We start from the raw sequence: 22,921 nt of genomic DNA, 5'->3' as shown, positions 1-22,921 counted from the left end.
TTCTGAAAACAGGGCTCGCAATTGAAAGCTGCTCTCCTGCAGTGGTGTAACATCTTCCTATTATTTTTCTTATTCTCTCATCTCAGTCTGTTTATTTTTTTCTCTCCAACATACACTGGCATTAGTCTTTTTTCTTTATTATGATGTTCATTTAGCCAACATATAGTACATCATTAGTTTTTGATGTAGTGTTCAGTGATTCATTAGTTGCGTTTAATACACAGTGCTCATCACAAAATATGTCTTCCTTAATACCCATCACCCAGTTACCCCACCCCCCCACCCCCCTCCCTTTTGTAACCCTCAGCTTGTTTCCTGGAGTCCAGACTCTCTCATGGTTTGTCTCCCTTTCTGATTGCTTTCCATTCAGTTTTCCCTCCCTTCACCTGAGATCCTGGGTGCTATTTCCTATGTTCCACATATGAGTGAAATCATATGATAATTGTCTTTCTCTGACTGACTTATTTCACTTAGTGTAATCCCCTCCAGTTCCATCCATGTCAATGCGAATTGTGGGTATTCATCCATTCTGATGGCTGAGTAATATATTCCATTGTATATGTGAACCACATCTTCTTTATCCATTCATCTTTTGAAGGACATTTTGGCTCTTTCCACAGTTTGGCTGTTGTGGACATTGCTGCTATGAACATTGGGGTGCAGGTGGCCCTTCATTTCACTACATCTGTTTCTCTGGGGTAAATACCCAGTAGTGCAATTGCTGGGTCATAAGGTAGCTACTATTTTTAACTTCTTGAGGAATGTCCATACTGTTTTCCAGAGTAGCTGCCGTAACTTGCGTTCCAACTAACAGGTAAGAGGGTTCCCCTTTCTCCACATCCAAGCCAACATTTGTTGTTCCCGGTCTTGTTGATTTTAGCCATTCTAAGTGGTGTAAGGTGGTATCTCACCGTGGTTTTGATTTGTACTTCCCTGATGACAAGTAATGTGGAGCAATTTTTCATGTGTCTGTCAGTCATTTATGTATCTTCTTTGGAGAAGGGTCTGTTCATGTCTTCTGCCCATTTCTTGACTGGATTATTTGTTTTTTGGGTGTTGAGTTTAGAAGTTCTTTATAGATTTTGGATGCCAGGCCTTTATCTGTTATGTCATTTGCAAATATCTTTTCTCATTCCATAGGTGGCCTTTTAGTTTTGTTGACTGTTTCCTTTCCATGCAGAAGCTTTTAATCTTGGTGAAGTCCCAGCAGTTCATTTCTGCTTTTGTTTCCCTTGCCTTTGGAGATTTGTCTAGCAAGAAGTTGCTGTGGCTGAGTTCAAAGAGGTTGCTGCCTGTGTTCTCCTCTAGGATTTTTTTTAAGATTTTTTTTTATTATGTTATGTTAATCACCATACATTACATCATTAGTTTTTGATGTAGTGTTCCATGATTCATTGTTTGCATATAACACCCAGTGCTCCATGCAGAATGTGCCCTCTTTAATACCCATCACCAGGCTAACCCATCCTCCCACCCCCCTCCCCTCTAGAACCCTCAGTTTGTTTTTCAGAGTCCATTGTCTCTCATGGTTCGTCTCCCCCTCTGATTCCCCCACTTCATTCTTACCCTGCTGCTATCTTCTTCTTCTTCTATTTTTTTAACATATAATGTATTATTTGCTTCAGAGGTACAGATCTCTGATTCAACAGTCTTGCACAATTCACAGTGCTCACCATAGCACATACCCTCCCCAATGTCTATCACCCAAACACCCCATCCCTCCCACCGCCCACCACTCCAGCAACCCTCAGTTTGTTTCCTGAGATTAAGAATTTCTCATATCAGTGAAGTCATATGATACATGTCTTTCTCTGATTGACTTATATCGCTCAACAAAATACACTCCTGTTCCATCTATATTGTTGCAAATGACAAGATTTCATTCTTTTTGATGGCTCCATAATATTCCATTGTATATATATACCACATCTTCTTTATCCGTTCTTCTGTCGATGGACATCGTGGCACATTCCACAGTTTGGCTATTGTGGACATTGCTGCTATAAACATCGGGGTACACATACCCCTTCAGATCCCTACATTTGTATTGTTGCGGTAAATACCCACTACTGCAATTGCTGGATCGTATGGTAGCTCTATTTTCAACTTTTTGAAGAACCTCCACACTGTTTTCCAGAGTGGCTGCACCAGCTTTCATTCCTACCAACAGTGTAGGAGCGTTCCCCTTTCTCTGCATCCCCGCCAACATCTGCCATTTCCTGACTTGTTAATTTTAGCCATTCTCACTAGTATGAGGTGATATCTCATTGAGGTTTTGATTTGGATTTCCCTGATGCCGAGTGATGTTGAGCATTTTTCATGTGTTTTTTTGCCATTTGGATGTCTTCTTTGGAAAAATGTCTGTTCATGTCTTCTGCCCATTTCTTGATTGGATAATTTGTTCTTTGGGTGTTGAGTTTAAGAAGTTCTTTATAGATTTTGGATACTAGCCCTTTATGTGATATGTCATTTGCAAATATCTTCTCCCATTCTGTCAGTTATCTTTTGGTTTTGTTGACTGTTTCTTTTGCTGTGCAAAAGCTTTTTATATTGATGAGGTCCCAATAGTTCATTTTTGCCCTTGCTTCCCTCGCCTGTGGCGATGTTTCTAGGAAGATGTTGCTGCGGCTGAGGTCGAAGAGGTTGCTCCCTGTGTTCTCCTTTAGGATATTGATGGACTCCTGTCTCGCATTTAGGTCTTTCAACCATTTTGAGTCTATTTTTGTGTGTGGCGTAAGGAAGTGGTCCAGTTTCATTCTTCTGCATGTGGCTGTCCAATTTTCCCAACACCATTTGTTAAAGAGACTGTCCTTTCACCATTGGATATTCTTCTCTGCTTTGTCAAAGATGAGTTGACCATAGAGTTGAGGGTCCATTCCTGGGCTCTCTATTCTGTTCCATTGATCTATGTGTCTGTTTTTGTGTCAGTACCATACTGTTTTGATGATAACAGGTTTGTAATAGAGCTTGAAGTCTGGAATTGTGATGCCACCAGCTTTGCTTTTCTTTTTCAACATTCCTCTGCCTATTCGAGGTCTTTTCTGGTTCCATACAAATTTTAGGATTATTTGTTCCATTTCTTTGAAAAAAGTAGATGGCATTTTGATTGGGATTGTATTGAATGTGTAGATTGCTCTAGGTAGCACTGACATCTTCACAATATTTTTCTTCCAATCCATGAGCATGGTACGTTTTTCCATTTCTTTGTGTTTTCCTCAATTTCTTTCCTATTTTACAGGTTTCTGAGTACAGATTCTTTGCCTCTTTGGTTAGATTTATTCCTAGGTATCTTATGGTTTTGGATGCAAGTGTAAAAGGGTTTCACTCCTTAATTTCTCTTTCTTCTGTCTTGTTGTTGGTGTATAGGAATGCCACTTATTTCTGTGCATTGATTTTATATCCTGCCACCTTACTGAATTCCTGTATGAGTTCGAGCAGGTTTGGAGAGGAGTCTTTTGGGTTTTCCACATAAAGTATCATATCATCTGCAAACAGTGAGAGTTTGACTTCTTCTTTGCCAATTTGGATGCCTTTTATTTCTTTTTGCTGTCGGATTGCTGTGGCTAGGATTTCTGATAATGTGTTGAACAGCAGTGGTGATAGTGGATATCCCTGCCATGTTCCTGACTTTAGGAGGAAAGCTCTTAGTTTTCCGTCATTGAGAATGATATTCGCTCTGAGTTTGTCATAGATGGCTTTTATGATATTGAGGTATGTACCCTCTATCCCTATACTCTGAAGAGTTTTGATCAAGAAAGGATGCTGTACTCTGTGAAATGCTTTTTCTGCATCGATTGAGAGGATCATATGGTTCTTGATCTTTCTTTTATTAATGTATTCTATCACATTGATTGATTTGTGGATGTTGAACCAACCGTGCAGCCCAGGGATAAATCCCACTTGGTCGTGGTGAATAATGCTTTAATATACTGTTGGATCCTATTGGCTAGTACTTTGGTGAGAATTTTTGCATCCGTGTTCATCAGGGATATTGGTCTTATTTCTCCTTTTTGATGGGGTCTTTGGTTTGGGGATCAAGGTAATGGTGGCCTCATAAAACATTTTGGAAGTTTTCCTTCCATTTCTATTTTTTGGAACAGTTTCAGAAAAATAGGTATTAATTCTTCTTGAAATGTTTGGTAGAATTCCCCCTGGGAAGCCATCTGGCCCTGGGCTTTTATTTATTGGGAGATTTTTGATGACTGCTTCAATTTCCTTAGTGGTTATAGGTCAGTTCAGGTTTTCTATTTCTTCCTGCTTCAGTTTTGGTAGTTGATACATCTCTAGGAATGCATCCATTTCTTCCAGGTTATCTAATTTACTGGCATAGAGTTGCTCATAATATGTTCTTATAATTGTTTGTATTTCTTTGGTATTGGTTGTGATGTCTCCTCTTTCATTTATGATTTTGTTGATTTCAGTCATTTCTCTTTTCTTTTTGATAAGTCTGCCAGGGGTTTATCAATCTTGTTAATTCTTTCAAAGAACCAGCTCCTTGTTTTGTTGATCTGTTTTACTGTTCTTTTTGTTTCTGTTTCATTGATTTCTGCTCTGATCTTTATTATTTCTCTTCTCCTGCTGGGTTTAGGCTTTATTTGCTGTTCTCTCTCCAGCTCCTTTAGGTGTAGGATTAGGCTGTGTATTTGAGACCTCTCTTATTTCTTGAGAAAAGCTTGTATTGCTCTATACTTTCCTCTTAGGACTGCCTTTGCTGTATCCCAAAGATTTTGAACAGTTGTGTTTCATTTTCATTTGTTTCCATGAATTTTTTAAATTCTTCCTTAATTTAATGGTTGACCCTTTCATTCTTTAGTAGGATGCTCTTTAGCCTCCATGTATTTGAGTTCTTTCCGACTTTCCTCTTGTGATTGAGTTCTAGTTTCAAAGCATTGTGGTCTGAAAATATGCAGGGAATGATCCCAGTCTCTTTGTACCGGTTGAGACCTGATTTGTGACCTAGGATGTGATGTATTGTGGAGAATGTTCCATGGGCACTAGAGAAGAATGTGTATTCTGTTGCTTTGGGATGGAATGTTCTGAATAGATCTGTGAAGTCCATTTGGTCCAGTGTGTCATTGAAAGTCTTTATTTCCTTGTTGATCTTTTGCTTAGATGATCTGTCCATTTCAGTCAGGGGGGTGTTAAAGTCCCCCACTATTATTGTATTGTTGTCAATGTGTTTCTTTGCTTTTGTTATTAATTGCCTTATATAATTGGCTGCTCCCATGTTAGGGGCATAGATATTTACAATTGTTAGATCTTCTTGTTGGATAGACCCTTTAAGTAGGATATAGTGTCCTTCCTCATCTCTTATTACAGTCTTTTTTTTTCCCTAAGATTTTATTTATTTATTCATGAGAGAGAGAGAGAAGCAGAGGGAGAAGCAGGCTCCCAAGGAGCAGGGAGCCCAATGCGGGACTCAATCCCAGGACCCTTGGATCATGATCTGAGCCGAAGGCAGACGCTTAACCATTTGAGCCACCCAGGTGCCCTACAGTCTTTTGTTTAACATCTAATTTGTCTGATATAAGGATTGCCACCCCAGCTTTCTTTTGGTGTCCATTAGCATGGTAAATTGTATTCACCCCTTCACTTTCAATGTGGGGGTGTCTTTGGGTCTAAAATGAGTCTCTTGCAGACAGCATATCGATGAGTCATGTTTTTTTATCCAATCTGTTAGCCTGTGTTGTTTGATTGGGGCATTTAGCCCATTTACATTCAGAGTAACTATTGAACTATATGAATTTAGTGCTGTTGTATTGCCTGTAAGGTGACTGTTACTGTATATTGTCTGTGTTCCTTTCTGGTCTATGTTACTTTTAGGCTCTCTCTTTGCTCAGGGCACCCCTTTCAATATTTCTTGTAGAGCTGGTTTTGTTTTTGCAAATTCTTTTAGTTTTTGTTTGTCCTGGAAGCTTTTTATCTCTCCTTCTATTTTCAATGACAGCCTAGCTGGATATAGTATTCTTGGCTGCATATTTTTCTCGTTTAGTGCTCTGAAGATATCATACCTGTCCTTCCTGGCCTGCCAGGTCTCTGTGGATAAGTCTGTTGCCAATCTAATGTTTCTACCATTGTAGGTTACAGATCTCTTCTCCCGAGCTGCTTTCAGGATTTTCTCTTTGTCTCTCAGACTCATAAGTTTTACTATTAGATGTCGGGGTGTTGACCTGTTTTTATTGATTTTGAGAGGGGTTCTCTGTGCTTTCTGGATTTTGATACCTGTTTCCTTCCCCAAATTAGGGCAGTTCTCCGCTATAATTTGCTCCAATATACCTTCTGCCCGTCTCTCTCTTTCTTCTTCTTCTGAGATCTCAATTATTCTAATGTTTTTTCATCTTATGGTATCACTTATCTCTTGAACTCAGCCCTCGTGATGCAGTAGTTGTTTATCTCTTTTTCTCAGCTTCTTTATTTTCCATCTTTTGGTCTTCTGTATCACTAATTCTCTCTTCTGCCTCATTTATCCTAGCAGAGCCCCCAATTTTTATTGCACCTCATTATTAGCCTTTTTGATTTTGACTTGGTTAAATTTTAGTTCTTTTATTTCTCCAAAAAATGTTTCTCTAATAACTTCCATGCTTTTATCAAGCCCAGCTGGTATCCTTAAAATCATCCTTCTGAACTCTAGTTCTGACATCATACTAATGTCTGTACTGAGTAGGTCCCTGGCAGTCGGTACAGCCTCTTGTTCTTTTTGTTGAGATTATTTTTTCCATGTTTTCATTTTGTCCAGAGGAGAATAGATGAATGAGAGAACAAAATGCTAACAGGGTAACAACGTCCCCAGGAAATATACTCTAAACAAACAGAAAAGACCTCTAACTGGGGGGAAAGAAAGGGAAAGAAAGAAAAAAGAAAAAGAAAAAAAAAGAAATAGTTAAAAACAAACAAAAACAGAACAACAACAAAAAAACAATATCAGATATGATCAGGCTGGTGCATAGATCAGTGCCACACACTAGATTTTGGGTGTACTTTTGTCTGTTAGAAGAAAGTGCCTCCCAAAATTTTAAAGAAAAACTTATATATGTAGAAAAATAAGGGTTAATACGATGAAGGGATGCAATATGATTGTAAAGATGAAAATTATAAAAGATTTTATAAAAGGAATTGATAAGATTTTTTTGAAAAAAGAAAGAAGAGGTTTTTTAAAAAAAAGAAAAAAAATGGAGAGAATGTGATCATGCAGGAGACTAGAACAAAGCCATACAGTAGAGATTTAGGGTATACTTTGATCTGTTAGAAGAAACCGTATCTCAAAATTTTAAAGAGAGGAGAACTTATATATATATATATATATATATATATATATGCCAAAAATAAAGGTAATTAGTATGAAGGGATAAAATATCACTCTAGAAAAATAAAAAAAGATTTTTTTAAAATAGTGATTGATAAGATTGGTTGAAAAAGGGAAAAAGAAAAATTAAAAAAAAATGTAAAAAAATTAACTTTGAAAGACTAAAGAATTATGGTAAAAAAGCCATGAATTCTATATCGGTATTCCCCTAGCGCTGGAGTTCTGCTGTCTTCGTTGATTGGTAAACTTGGTCTTGGCTGGCTGTCTTGCTGATCTTCTGGGGGAGGGGCCTGTTGCTGTGGTTCCCAAATGTCTGCTGGAGGTGGAATTGCCCCACCCTTGCTGGTCTGGGCTAAGTAATCTGCTCAGGTTTGCTCTTGGATGCTTTTGTTCCCTGCAAGCTTTTTGTACAGCTTTGGAGGAGAAGAGTGAAAATGGCGGCCTCTGAATCTCCACCCCTGGATGGAGCCGAGACCTCGGGGTCGCACTCCTAAGTGCGCTCCCAGAGAAAAGCAGTCAGTCACTCCCATCTCCCCAGTCTCCGGCCGCACTCTGTGCTCACCCAGCCTGTGACCTAGCATTTCTATCTCTGGCACACGACCCCGTGTGGAGTCTCCAAACCAAGCAGATCCCTGCAGTGTGCTCCTGTGCCACTCCTCCCAGGGGAGGAAGGGGAGTCTCCCCGGATCTGCCAATTGTTGGGTCCCTGCTGGAAGAGCAGTGGCCCGACTGCCCCGGATCACGGTTTATTGCGACCCCGAGCTGAGAGCCCGCGCCTTGGCTCCATTTCTGCATCCGGCTTCCCCCCTCTGATTCCTCGGAGCTCTTCCGCACTCAGGCACCCCCAGTCTTTCTGTGACCCCGAGGGTCCTGAGACCACACTGTTCCTGCGAGTGTTCCACTCCCCGCTTAGCCACTGGAGCGACATCCCTCAGCAGAGCCGACTTCTAAAAGTTCCGATTTTGTGCTCCTCTGCTCTATCATTTGCCAGAAGCAGCGGATGGAAGTCCCCTCCCCTGCCGTCTGTCCTCCCATATATTGCCTCGGATTCACTTCTCCACACGTCCTACCTTCCAGAAAGTGATCACTTTTCTGTTCAGAGAGTTGTTGCTATTCTTTTCTTCAATCTCCTGTTTAGTTTGTAGGTGTTCAGAATGGTTTGATCCCTCTCCAGCTGAATTCCTGAGACCAGAAGAAACCCAGGTCTCCTACTCCTCTGCCATCTTGCTCCACGCCCTCGCCAGACTTTTTTTTAAGATTTTTAAGATTTTTTAAATTTATTTGACAGAGAGAGAGATAGTGAGAGTAGGAACACAAGCAGGGCGAGTGGGAGAGGGTGAAGCAGGCTTCCCAGTGAGCAGGGAGCCTGATGTGGGGCTCAATCCCAGGACCCTGGGATCATGACCTAAGCCGAAGGCAGATGCTTAATGACTGAGCCATCCAGGTGCCGCTCTCCTCTAGGATTTTGATGGATTCACATTGAGGTTTTTCATCCATTTTAAGTTTACTTTTGTGTATGGTGTAAGAAAGTCATCCTGTTTCATTCTTCTGCATGTGGCTGTCCAATTTTCCCAACTCCATTTGTTGAAGAGACTGTTTTTTCCTGCTTTGTCAAAGATTAGTTGACCATAGAGTTAAGTGTCCATTTCTGCATTTCCTATTCTGTTTCATTGACCTATGTGTCTGTTTTTGTGCTAGTACCGTACTGTCTTGATGTTTACAGCTTTGTAATACAGCTTGAAATCCAAAATTGTGATGCCACCAGCTCCAATTTTCTTTTTCAACATTCCTTTGGCTATTTGGGATCTTTTCTGGTTCTATACAAATTTTAGGATTGTTTGTTCCAGCTCTGTGAAAAATGCTGATGGTATATTGATAGGGATTGCATTGAATGTGTAGACTGCTTTGGGTAGCATAGACATTTTAACAATGTTTGTTCTTCCAGTCCATGAGTATGGAATGTTTTTCCATTTCTTTGTGTCTTCTTCTATTTCTTTCATAAGTACTGTATAGTTTTCAGAGTACAGATCCTTTGCCTCTTTCATTAGGTTTATTACTAGGTATGTTATAGTTTTTGGTGCAGTTGTAAATAGGATTGATTCCTTAATTTCTCTTTCTTCTGCTTCATTTTTAGTGTGTAGAAATGCAACTGACCTCTGTGCATTGATTTTATATCCTGCAACTTTTCTGAATTCCTGTATCAGTTGTAGGAGTTTTTGGTGGAGCCTTTTGGGTTTTCTACATAGAGTATTATGTCATCTGCAAGGAGTGAGAGTTTGACTTCTTTGATGATTTGGATGCCTTTTATTTCTTTTTTTTTTTTTTTTTGGTCTGATTGTGTAGGCTAGGACTTGCAGTACTGTGCTGAACAACATTGGTGAGAATGGACATTCCTGTCATGTTCCTGAACTTAGGGGAAAAGCTCTTCGTTTTTCCCTGTCGAGGATGATATTCACTTTTTTTTTTCCTATATGGTTTTTATGATATTGAGGTTTGTTCCCTCTCTCCCTAGACAGTGGAGAGTTTTTATCAAGAAGGAATGCTTTTTCTGCATATACTTAGAGAATCATATGATTCTTAGATTCTTATACTTTCTTTTATTACTTTCATGTATCACATTGGTTGATTGGCAGATGTTGAACCAAATTTACAGCCCAGGAATAAATCTCACTTGGTCATTGTTAATCCTTTTAATGTAAAGTTGTATTCTATTAGCTAGTATCTTGGTGAGAATTTTGTCATCCATGTTCATTAGGGCTATTGGTCTGTAATTCTCCTTTTTGATGGAGTCTTTGGTTTGGGGATCAAGGTAATGCTGGCCTTGTATAATGAGTTTGCAAGTTTTCCTTCCATTTGTATTTTTTGAAAGTTTCAGAAGTGTACATATTAATTATTCTTTAAAGATTTCGTAGAATTCTGGGAGGCCATCTGGCCCTGGACTCTTGTTTCTTGGGAGATTTTTGATTACTGCTTCAATTTCTTTGCTGGCTATGGGTTTGTTCAAATTTTCTATTTCTTCCTGTTTCAGTTTTGGTTGTGTATATGTTGCTAGGAATGTATCTATTTCTTCCAGTTGCTTAATTTGTTAGCATATAATTTCTCATAATATTCTTCTAATGTTGTTTGTATTTCTGTGGTGTTGGATGTGTTCTCTCCTCTTTCATTTATGATTTTATTTATTTGGGTCCTTTCTTTTTTCTTTTTGATAAATCTAGCTAGGGGCTTATCAGTCTTATTAATTCTTTCAACAAACCAGCTCCTAATTTCATTTATCTGTTGTACTGTGTTTTTTATTTCTATATCATTGATTTCTGCTCTAATCTTTATTATTTCTCTTCTCCTGCTGGATTTAGACTTTATTTGTTGTTCTTTTTCCAGCTTCTTTAGGTGTGAGGTTAGGTTGTGCATTTGAGACTTTCTAGTTTCTTGAGAAAGGTGTGTATTGCCATATACTTCCTTCTTAGGACTGCCTTTGCTAAATCCCAAAGGTTCTGAACTGTTGTGTTTTCATTTTCATTTGCTTCCATGTATTTTTTTAAATTATTCTTTAATTTCCTAGTTGATTCATTCATTCTTTAGTAGGATATTATTTAACTTCCATGTTTGTGGTCCTTCCAATTTTTTTCCTGTGGTTGACTTTAAGTTTTAAAGTACTGTGGTCTGAAAATATGCATGGTATGATCTCAGTCTTTTGGTACCTGTTGAGACCTTATTTGTGACCCAGTATATGATCTATTCTGGAGAATGTTCCATGTGCTCTCAAGAAGGGTATGTATTCTGCTGATTTGGAATGAAATGCTCTGAATACATCTGTGAAGTCCATCTGGTCCAGGTTGTCATTCAAAGCTCTTGTTTCCTTGTTGATCTTCTGCTTAGATGTTCTGTCCATTTCTGTGAGTGGGGTGTTAATTTCCCCTACTGTTATTGTATTATTATCAATGAGTTTCTTTCATTTTGTTTTTAATTGGTTTATATATTTGGCTACTCCCATGTTGGGAGCATATATATATATATATACATATATATATATATATATTTTTTTTTTTTTAAAGATTTTATTTATTTATTAATGAGAGACAGAGAGAGAGAGAGGCAGAGGGAGAAGCAGGCTCCCAAGGAGCAGGGAGCCCGATGTGGGACTCGATCCCAGGACCCTGGGATCATGACCTGAGCTGAAGGGAGACGCTTAACCATCTGAGCCACCCAGGTGCCCAGGAGCATATATATTTTTAATTGTAGATCTTCTTGTTAGATAAACTCTTTTATTATGATATAGTATACTTCTTCATCTCTTATTACAGTCTTTGGTTTAAAATCTAGTTTGTCTGTTATAAGAGTAGATACTCCATCTTTCTTTAGGTGTCCATTGGCATGATAAATTCTTCTCCATCCCCTCATTTTCTTTCTTTTTTTTATTATGTTCAATTACCCACTGTATAATACATCATCAGTTATTTGATGTAGTGTTCAATGATTCATCAGTTACACATAACACCCAGTTACACATAACACTCATCACATGTGCCTCCTTAATACCTATCACCATCCCCTCATTTTCAATCTGGACGTGACTTTGGCTCAAAATGAGTCTCCTGTAAGCTGCATATCAATGGTTCTTTTTTTATCCATTCTGACATCCTATGTCTTTTGATTGGAATGTTTAGTCTGTTTACATTCAGAGTAATTATTGAAATATATGAATTTAGTGCCACTGTATGCAATGGTTTGTCTCCCCCTCTGTTTTCATTTTATTTTATTGTTCCTTACCTCTTAAGTCACTGTTCCTGTAGATTGTCTCTGTTTCCTTCTGGTCTTTTTTACTTTTGGCTTTCTCCCCACTCAGTGAATCCCCTTTAATATTTCTTGCAATGCTGGTTTAGTGTTCACAAATTCCTTTAGTTTTTGTTTGTCTTGGAAACTCTTTATCTCTCCTATTCTGAATGATAACCTTACTGGATAGAGTATTCTTGGCTGCAGTTTTTTCCTATTCCTCATGTAGAATATATCATGCCACCTCTTTCTGGCTTGCCACGTTACTGTTGAAAAATCTCTGGATAGCCTTATGGATATTCCCTTGTAAGTTAAGGAGTTCTTTTGTCTTGCTGCTTTTTAGAGTTTTTCTTTATTACTATATTTTGCCAAGTTAATTACAATATGTCTTGGTGTTAGCCTGCTTTTGTTGATTTTGATGGGAGTTCTCTATGCCTCTTCGATCTGGATGTTTATTTCCTTCCCCAGATTAGGTACATTTTTAGCTCTTATTTCTCAAATTTTCTACCCCCTTTCTCTTTTCTTCTGGAACTCCTATAATATGAATGCTATAATGTTTGATGGTGTCACTGTCTTCCCTCTGTATTCTCATGTAGCATAATTCTTCTTTCTCATGTTCAGATTATTTTCCATTATTTTGTTTTCTGTATCACTAATTATTCCTCTGCTTTTCCAGCCTGGTGTTTATTGCATTAAGCTTATGTCCAATTTCAGTTATTGCATTCTTCATTTCTGACTGTTTTCTAAATCTTTTTTCTGTGTAGGAAGTGCCTCCCTGAAGTCTTCCATTCTTTTCTCAAGCCCAGAGAGTATCCTTATGATTGGTGCTTTTAATTCTCCATCAGGAATGTTTTTGTTTGTTTGTTTGTTTGTTTGTTTGTTTTTACATCTGTTTCACTTAGATCTCCAGCCACAGCCTTCTCCTGTTCTTTCATTTGGGATAAATTCCTCCATCTTGGCATTTTGTCTATTTCTCTGCCTTCTTTTCTGTGTTAGAAAAGCTCGTTATGTTCCCTGCTCTTGAAAGTAATGGCTTTTTGAAGAACAGGTCATATAATGTTCAGGGCCTGGTGCTTCAGTGAATGTTTCTGGTGTGTGCTTAGTGTCCTGTCCTGTTGTGTTTTGGCTGCGCTGTCCTTCAGGCCAGTCATTTGCAATGGCTCTCCTTGTCTGCAGTGGGCAGTGTTTGGTCCTTGGCCTGTGTATGGCTAGTTTTAACTAGGTGTGCCCTGGTCTCCTTGTGAAATGAGACCTGATATTACTTCCATGAGAGTTGAGGCCTTGCAGAACTCTCTGGTTGGGAGACATGGTGTAGGCCGGGATTTGTGTTGATCTTCTGGGGGAGTGGCCTGCCATGCTGGGACTGAGGCAAACTTGACTGAAGATGGCCGTTCTGCCAAAACACAGGGATGTGGGACTTGGTATAAGCAAGTTAGGCAACCAGTGTCTGCACTGGGCTCCTTCTTGCAGGTGGCTCTGGGTTTATGCTGAGGATGAGGGGAGAAAAATATTGCCAGCCACCTCCTTTGTACCCGGAGAGGTGTCTCCATGAATGCTGCCTCTCAGAGAAGAGCCAATAATCTCCTTCCTGTGTTCCTCAGGTGTTTTTCAGATAGTTCTTTTCATGCTGTTTGCCTCTGGGCTTTTTGCCTGTCTTCTCCCCAGGAATAGTGCAGTGCTCTTCTGCCTCTATCCCAGCCAAGTATGCTGACCTTTTAAACAGCAGGCTTTAGACATGTAGTGTGGGCAAGGGTTTCTGCTGGTCTTCTGGGGGAGGTGCCTGCTGCACTGGGACTAAGGCAAGTTTGACTGAGAAGGGCAGTCTCGCCAGAGCACAGGGGTGTGTGATTGTTGTAAGCAAGTTAGGCAGCCATTGTCAGTGCTGTGCTGCTTCTGGTAGGTGGCTCTATGTTTATGCTGAGGGGCAGAGCAGGGAAATGGTGCCAACCAGCTCCTTTGTTCCTGGAGATGTGTCTCGGTGAATGCTGCCTCTCAGGAAGCTCTAAGAAGAACAAATAATCTCCCCACTGTGTGCCCCAGGCATTCTTCAAATCACTGTTTCCATGCCTTATGCCCTAGGTTTTTTGCCTGCCTTCTGTCCAGGAACAGGGCAGTGTTCTCCAAGCTCTATCTTAGCCAAGCCCACTGACCTTTAAATCTCCAGGCCTTATGTCCCAGTGGTTGCAAGAACTGGCAAAATTCAGCCCCTCCTTTTTAAAAATATTTTATTTATTTATTTGAGAGAGAGAGAGAGAATGAGAGAGAGAAAGCACGAGAGGGAAGAGGGTCAGAGGGAGAAGCAGACTCCCTGCTGAGCAGGAAGCCCAATGTGGGACTCGATCCCGGGACTCCAGGATCATGACCTGAGCCGAAGGCAGTCGCTTAACCAACTGAGCCACCCAGGCGCCCACCAGCCCCTTTTGTTTTCCAAGCCAATGGCTTTTGGGAAAATTTCTCCTTCTGCATTCCCCTATGTGTTCCACTCTTTCTCACCCTTCTCTGAAACCACTGCTTCCTCCCCTCCACAGCACCCACAGTCTGGTTTTTCCGTAAACCATGCCTCCACACTTCCTACCTTCTTTGATGTGGCTTCTTATCTTCCTAGTTGTGGAGTTTGATTTGTCAGTCTTCAGGTCAATGTCTGGGTATTTAGGGAGATTTGAAAATTATCTAGTGTACATGGGACAAGAGGAGCCTGTAGTTCTACTCTGCTGCCATCTTCCCTCTCTTTTCTAGACAGTCTTCCTTTTTTAAAAAAATTTATTTAAATTCAATTTAATTTAATTAACATATAGTATATTATTAATTTCAGAGGTAGAATTCAGTGATTCATCAGTTGTATATAACACCCAGTGCTCATTCCATCAAGTGCCCTCCTTAATGCACAACACACAGTTACCCCATCCCCCCACCCACCTCTCTTCTAGCAACCCTCAGTTTGTTTTCTATAGTTAAGAGTCTCTTATGGTTTGTCTCCTCTGTTTTCATCTTATTTTATTTTTCCTTCCCTTCTCCTATGTTCATCTATTATGTTTCTTAAATTCCACATATGAGTAAAATTATATGGTATTTGTCTTTCTCTTGACTTATTTCACTTAGCATAATAGCATCTAGTTCCATCCACAGCATTGCAAAGGGCAGGAGTTCATTCTTTTTGATGGCTGAGTTATATTCCATTGTATATATCTACCACATCTTCTTTGCCATGCATCTGTCTATGGACATCTGAGTTCTTTCCATATTTTGGCTATTGTGAACATTGTTGCTATGAACATTGGGGTGCATGTGCCCCTTGGAATCACTATGTTCATATCCTTTGGATAAATACCTAGTAGTGCAATTGCTGGGTCATAGAGTAGCTCTATTTGCAACTTTTTGAGGAACCTCCATATTGTTTTCCAGAGTGGCTGTACCAGCTTGCATTCCCACCAACAGTGTAAGAGGGTTCCCCTTTCTCTGCATCCTCACCAACATCTGTTGTTTTTTGAGTTGTTAATTTTAAGCATTCTGACTGGTGTGATGTGGTATCTCATTGTGGTTTTTATTTTTATTTTTTTCATGTGTCTGTTGGCCATTTGTATGTCTTTTTTGGAGACATGACTATTCGTGTCTTCTGCCCATTTCTTGACTGGATTTTTGGGGTTTTTTTTGTGTGTCGAGTTTGATAAGTTCTTTATAGATTTTGGATACTAGCCCTTTATCTGATAAGATATTTGCAAATATCTTCTCCCATCTTTTAGGTTGCTTTTTAGTTTTATTGACTGTTTCCTTTGCTGTACAGAAGCTTTTTATCTTGATGAAGTCCCAATAATTCATTTTTGCTTTTGTTTCCCTTTCCTTTGAAGACATGTCTAACAAAAATTTGTTGCAGCCAAGGTTAAAGAGGTTGCTGCCTCTTTTCTCCTCTAAGATTTTGATGGATTCCTGTCTCACATTTAGGTCTTTCATCCACTTTGAGTTTATTTTTATGTATAGTATCAGAAAATGGTCCAGTTTCATTCTTCTGCATGTGGTTGTCCAATTTTCCCAACACCATTTGTTGAAGAGACTTAGACAGTCTTCCTAATCATCATATTTAATAGCTGTATGATATTCCATCAAGCTAAATGCACCAAAATATATTTATATCTAGCATTAGCTTTTAAGAAAAATAGTTGACACAACACTCTAGAGTCCCTCCATCCTATGGGCAGTTACATTTCTCCTCGTATATAGCTAATATTCCCTTGATACAACACATATAATCTAACAGAAAGAAAATTATGTTCTGGATAATGGCAATAAATAGCCTATTTAGGAAATTAAGAAGCTACACTGACATCTCTACCAGTTCTTTCTTTACCAGAACTCACTTTTTTCCTTCTTTTTCATTTCTGTTATATTCCACAGTGGTGTTAAGCTCTAGCATCCCTGCTATACTTTGGGGATGTGTTGCTAATTTGTTATTTCCCTGAGACCTTTCAAATAGGAGCAGTGAACAGAGCTATTAAGTATTTTCTGAACTGGCTTTTCAGAGGTTGAATGAGCTATCCAGGCTGGTTTCTTATGTCTTCCAGTGTGGCTACTTACCAGTACCTACTGCTTATGCAGAAATGACATGCTGATGTGACATTACCATTTTTTTCCAGCTGTGCTCACAGGCCTATCTTAGGGAGGAACACTGGGAGTGGGATGAGGAAATCTCTGTCCCTTCCCCTAATGTCGAGATGGAAAAGTTCCTGCCAGATGATATGCTCACTGCTTTCCTTTCTCCACTATAGCTAATACACTTCCAAAGGTGATAGGGTGAGAGAGAGAAAGAGAGATGGGGGAGGGAGACAGAAGCAAGCAAACCCTGGGAGTTACATTCTGTCAGGTAGTTTATTCTTCTATCCCTTAGTCAAGGAATGCTTTCTAGGGAGGCAGAATTTTGGGAGCTACTTCAGTAAAAGAAGTAGCACTTAGGGTATTCTGGAAATAGAGGGCATCTTTTTCCTGGTCAGGAATTGAATATGAATGAATACAGGACATCTTGAGCATGTCAGCCAAAGAGAACAGTAGCCATTAGTTATATATATGTCAACACAGGCACAGACTATTAATTTGCAAATTGTTGAAAGACACTTAGTATTTAATGGCTGAATTGGAGGGTGAGAAGTGATCACAGAAGTGAGATTTTGTAAAGGGCATTGAAGCCAGGAATGAGGATCTTCTTGGGGTATGCTGAGATGAATGGTTACATTGGAAGCTGTGTTAAGAGGAGACAAAGTGGAGGTGTAGACAGTTGTTAGTCAGTACAATGTTTCTCATTAGGGCTTCAACACTTAAGGTGTTACAAAAATCACATTTGACATTTAGATGAAAGTAAGTGACCATAATTTAGTCTCACCAAGAACATTTTCATGTGCTAATGATTTCTAATGAGCACAGTGGTCATTAAAAGTTTACACCAATTGGTTCAGAATGGAAGATGGTGTTTTTTTTTCTTTTTTATTTCTTTTTTACCCTGACTTACAGCGTGCCCTGAGTCTGGTTGTATTATCTTAGTACTCTCTTATCAGATCAAGAATCTCACTTAATCTACCCTTTCATCAATGGCTAGCTGTATTAATTAGTCTGTTTATTCATGAATGTATCCTGAGCACTTACTCTGTTAAAAACACCATGCTTGGGCACTTGTGGACTTGTTGTCCAAGCTCATCAAAATGATCTCTGCTACTCAGCTATCTTAGATGGCTAAGACATTCTCTTTAAGGAATGGTTTGGCTTTGTTAATCCAAAGTTTTCCTGACTTGGCTTCTGTTTCCAAATTGTTGTCAATGTTATTAATACATTTTGGATTGGTCCTATAAGAAATGGGGACTTTTGAGATGTTAATGGATCTAGCTAAATCAATGACTACTAAAATGAGTAAAAATGTGCTTAAGCAGCTTCTGAGAAAGGGCCCTATGACTTTTGGGATCCTTGTCATAGAGAATGGAGGGGAAAGTTCTATACTCTGGATTCTGTACTCTGAAGAACTTTGCTTGTGATCCAGCTTTCCTAATAACTCACTGGTAGAGTGACGTCCTTCTTTCAACCTCAATTTCCTCATATGAAAAACAGAAATGATTATTCCCTGTCTATTTCATAAAGTAGGAGTGAACCTTCCTAGTGCTTAATAAATGGTAAAGCCCTGATGGAGTCAGGAACATCCTCATCCTGGTTTTTTCCTTTGTGTGCAGGGCTACCTGAAGCAATGCCGGAAGAGAAGGGACATGTTCAGTGATGAGCAACTGAAGGTAATCTTTGGGAACATTGAAGACATCTACAGGTTTCAGATGGGCTTCGTGAGAGACCTGGAGAAACAGTACAACAATGATGACCCCCACCTCAGTGAGATAGGACCATGCTTCCTGGAGCACGTAAGCATCTTCCCCCTTTGTAAGGGTTTTGAGAGGGGATAGGAAGAAATGGAAGGCGTGTCTGAACTATCTGGTCCTGCTCAGCTTCCTTATCCTGTGGTGGGGGATAGATTCCTATAACCCTGATGTAACCCCCTTGCCAGGGTATGAGGACTTAGGAAGGGGACTGTGATTTGGCCTAGGACTTTTTCTTTACCATTCCCTTCCCTTTTTTCTCTCCTTCAAGAAAGCTACCAATAGGATTTTCTTCATTTTCTTTTTTCTGTACCTGTTGGGTTCAGTTTCTATGGGACTAACTGTTTTGGAAGAAACTCTGCACATATTCACTGCATGGAAAATCCAGGAATCTGAGAAATGTAGTCAGCATGAAAGTAGGCCCCTTCAAGACATATAGAGGAGAGCAATAAGGTAGAAGAAGTGACAGATATAGGAAAAGGGACCATATGACTTAGAGGAAGGAGCACTAGGAAACAGGAAAGCAAGGATTTGAGTCCTGTATCTGTAATGACTGTCTAGGTAACTTTGGGTAAGTCCCTTACCTTCTTTGGGCTTCCTCATCTGGAATATAAGAAGGTTTCATTGTACACTTTTGTGGTTCTCTAAAACATTTTTTGGTTTCATTCACAGGTGACTTAGTTGTTCTGCTAATTCTTCTCCTTTGTATAAAGTATTTATTTTTAAAGACGTAATATGTACACATGATACAAAATTCAAATGACACAGAAAAGTGTGCAACTAGAAGTAAATCTTTTTGCAAATTCCCCATATGTTTGTTGGGGGACTATCCCTAAGACTGCTCTTATGTTCAGCGATTTCCTAGAAGGACTCACAAGAATCAGCATATAGTCATACTTGTGGTTATGATTTATTATAGCTAAAGGATTCAAAGCAAAATCGGCAGAAAGAAAAGGCACATGGCACAAAGTCTGGAGGAAACTAGGGACAAGCTTCCAAGACACCTCTGCCAGTGGAGTCATATAGGATACATTCTCAATTCCCCTTGCAATGAGTTGTGACAACACATGTGAAATGTTTTCTACCAGAGAAACTCATTAGGGAATCAGTACCCAAGATTTTTATGGGGGATTGGTCATGTAGGCATGCTCTGTCTAGAATGTACCAAAGTTCCAGACTCCCAGATGGGAAACAGGTATTCAGCATAAGCCACATTGTGTATACAAACTGTGTAGGCACAGTGAGCCACTCATGTCAGGGAATGATGAGAACCCTCTTGAGATCCATGTTCCAATATACCAGCCAAGAGCCAATCTTCCAAGCAGGTCTTTCTAAGAATAGCAGTCTCAGACCTGATAAGTTAACTTTCTCTGCACAGTATTTAAAATGGTTCAGCCATTTCAGAAAGTACCTGGGCAGTATTTACATGTGTATGACATAGTGTTGACATAGTGTATGACAACATGTGTATGACATAGTGTTTCCATATTTATCCCAGGGAAATTCTTACAGAGGTTCATGAGGGAGCATTTGCAAGGCTGTTAATTGCATGGTGGTGTTGTGTGTGGTGGAGTGCAATTAGAAGCAACTTAGGTATTTACCACCAGGGGATGAATAAAAAACATAAAGAAGATGCTTACTGTGGGGTATTGTGTTGCAAGGAGCAATAGACTAGATGTATGTAGTTACAGTAACAAACAACAGACTAGACGTATGTAATTTATAGCAATATGTATAGATATCAGAAACACAGTTTTGATTGGGAAAGTAGAATATAGAATAGTGGTTCTTTGTTGGAGCCTGCCCTGTGCATTGTAGTGTGTTTAACAGCATTCCTGTTCTCTACCCACTGAATGCCAGTAGTACCCCAACACCACTGAGTTGTGACAACAAAAATGTCTCCAGACATTGTCAAATATCCCCTGGGGGACAAAAATTACCACTGATCTGTTGAAATGATCACATGCTTTTACCCTTTAATCTATTAAAGTGGTGAATTTGGATTGAGTAATTTTTATATGTTAAATGAACATTGTATTGCTGGAATAAAGCCTACCTAATCATGTTATATTATCAGTTATTTTACATGTTAGTTTGCCTTTTTTAAAAGTATTGGATTGTTTATGCTTTTATTATTCAGTTCTATAATGTCATTTTTATCAGCTTTGTTTAGATGTAATTTACATACAGTAAGATTCACCAATTTTTAGTGTATAATTTGGTGAATTTTAACAAATGTATATAGTTGTATAACTACCATATAATCAAGATACAGAACATTTCTACCACTTCATTAAGTTTTCTTATTCTCCCTTTGTAGCCAATCCCTGTTCCCATGCCTGGCCCTTGCTAAACAGTGATCTGCTTTCTGTCACCATAATTTTACTTTTTCTACAGTGTCATATAAATGGAATCAGAGAGTGGTAGTCTTTGTGTTTAGCTTCTTTTACTTAACAGAATGCCTTTGATATCATCCTATTGTTGCATGTATCAGTAGTTGGTTCTTTTTTATTAGTAGTATTCCACTGTATGAATATACCACCCATTCATTCACTAGTGCATTCCAGGATATCTGGGTTGTTTACTAGGTTGCTTCCATCTGAGGGATTACTAGGTTTCATATTAGGTGTTTATTTTTGTTTGTTTGTTTTTTAGCCATTCTAATAGATATGTAGTAGCATTTCCTTGTGATTTTATTTATTTATTTATTTATTTATTTAATTTTTTAAAAGATTTTATTTATTTATTCATGAGAGACAGAGGGAGAGAAAGAGGGAGAGAGAGAGAAAGAGAGAAGCAGAGGGAGAAGCAGGCTCCCAAGGAGCAGGGAGCCCGATGTGGGACTCTATCCCAGGACCCTGGGATCATGACCCTGAGCTGAAGGCAGATGCTTAACCATCTGAGCCACCCAGGCGCCCTTCCTTGTGATTTTAATTTGCATTTCCCTAATGGCTAATGATGTTAAGTATTTTTTCATGTACTTATTTGCTATTTGTATAAAATCTTTGGTGAAAGGTCTGTTCATGTCCTTCTCACACTTCTAAGTAGGTTGTTTTCTTATTGTTCAGTTTTGAGAGATTTTTAATTTATTGTTCATAAGTTGTTGGTCAGATATGTGAATCAGAAAGATTTTCTCCCAGTTTTTGGCTTAGCCTTTCATTTTCTTAACAGTGTCTTTGAAAAGCATAAACTTTTAATTTTGTTGAAATTCAATGTATCACTGTTTTCTTTGATGATTCATGTTTTTTGGGTCTTATTTAGGAAAACTTTGCCTAACCCAAGGTCACAAAGATTTTCTCCTCTTTTCTTATTAGAAGTTGTGTCGTTTTGTTTATTATATATAGGTCTATGATCTTTTTTCAGGTTATTTTTATATATGGTGCAAAATAAGGGTCACAGTTCATTTCTTCCCAAATGGATATCTAGTTTTGTTCCAGCATGGCTTATTGAAAAAACTTAACTCCTACATTGAATTACTTGGACACGTTGGTCAAAAATCAAACATGTATGTGGGGGTTTATTTCTAGGGACATTATTATATTCCAGTGACCTATGTGAGTATTCATATACAAATACCATACTGTTATTTCTTATTGCTATTTTTAATTGAGATATGATTGACATATAATGTATTAGTTTTAGGTGTATGACATATTACTTTGATATTTTTATGTATTGCAAAATGATCACAAAATGATCACAGTAAGTCTAGCTAAGATCTATTACCATTCATAGGTTAAAAAAATTCTCACACCATCTTGATTAATGTAGTTTCATAGCAAGTCTTGAAAACAGGTAGTATAAGTGCTCCAAATTAATTCTTCTTCAAAACAATTTTCGCTATTATAGGTGATTTGTATTCCTATAGAAATTTATCTCATTACAAGCAGTAATTTTTTCTCTTCTTTTTTTTTTTTTAAGTAGGCTCCACATCATGGAGCCTGATGTGGGGCTTGAACACATGACCTGAGATCAAGACCTGAGCTAGATCAAGAGTCGGACTCTTAACCGACTGAGCCACCCAGGCACCCCTTTCTCTTCTCTTTATTGTAACGAGAGATGGATGTATGAGATGATGGATGTTATCCTATTATATAATCATTTCACAACATATATATCCAAACTATCATGCTGTACACCTTAAATTTATACAGTGATGTATTTCCATTTTTTCTCAGTAAAACTGGGGGAAAATCAGCTTGCTAAGTTCTACCAAAAAACAAACAAGCAAAAAAACACTGCAAGCATTTTGATTAGGATAGAATTAAATCTGTAGATCAATTTGGGGAAAATGTGTAGGTTTTCAGCTCTATGAACAAGTATCTATCTATCTATGTTTCTATAATTTCTTTTAGCATTGTTGCTAGTTTTCATGGTATAGATCTTGACCTTATTTTTAAAAATTGATTTCTAGGTGTTTTTTTTTTTTTTTGCTGCTACTATAAAGGGTATTTTTATTTCAATTTCCTATAGTTTGTTCCTATGATAGATAAATACAATTGATAAACAC

General features: G+C 38.7%; 1 protein-coding gene across 2 annotated transcripts in view; it reads left to right on the top strand.

The window, feature by feature from the left end:
* Positions 1–22,921, top strand: part of ARHGEF9 (Cdc42 guanine nucleotide exchange factor 9) — a 150,481-nt gene that overhangs the window by 52,784 nt on the left and 74,776 nt on the right. For both annotated transcript variants that reach the window (XM_088029009.1, XM_028126593.1), the window contains exon 3: positions 18,277–18,456. In XM_088029009.1, coding sequence (XP_087885135.1) covers positions 18,277–18,456 — 180 coding nt within the window. The remainder of the gene's footprint in view (positions 1–18,276; positions 18,457–22,921) is intronic.

Source organism: Eumetopias jubatus, unplaced genomic scaffold, assembly GCF_037043125.1.
Source record: "Eumetopias jubatus isolate StellerSeaLion01/CBP00866 unplaced genomic scaffold, mEumJub1_p1.0 scaffold_11, whole genome shotgun sequence".
NCBI classification, from domain to species: Eukaryota; Metazoa; Chordata; class Mammalia; order Carnivora; family Otariidae; genus Eumetopias; species Eumetopias jubatus.
The sequence above is the reverse complement of the archived record's forward strand: the minus strand, read 5'-3'. Positions and strand labels throughout refer to the sequence as shown.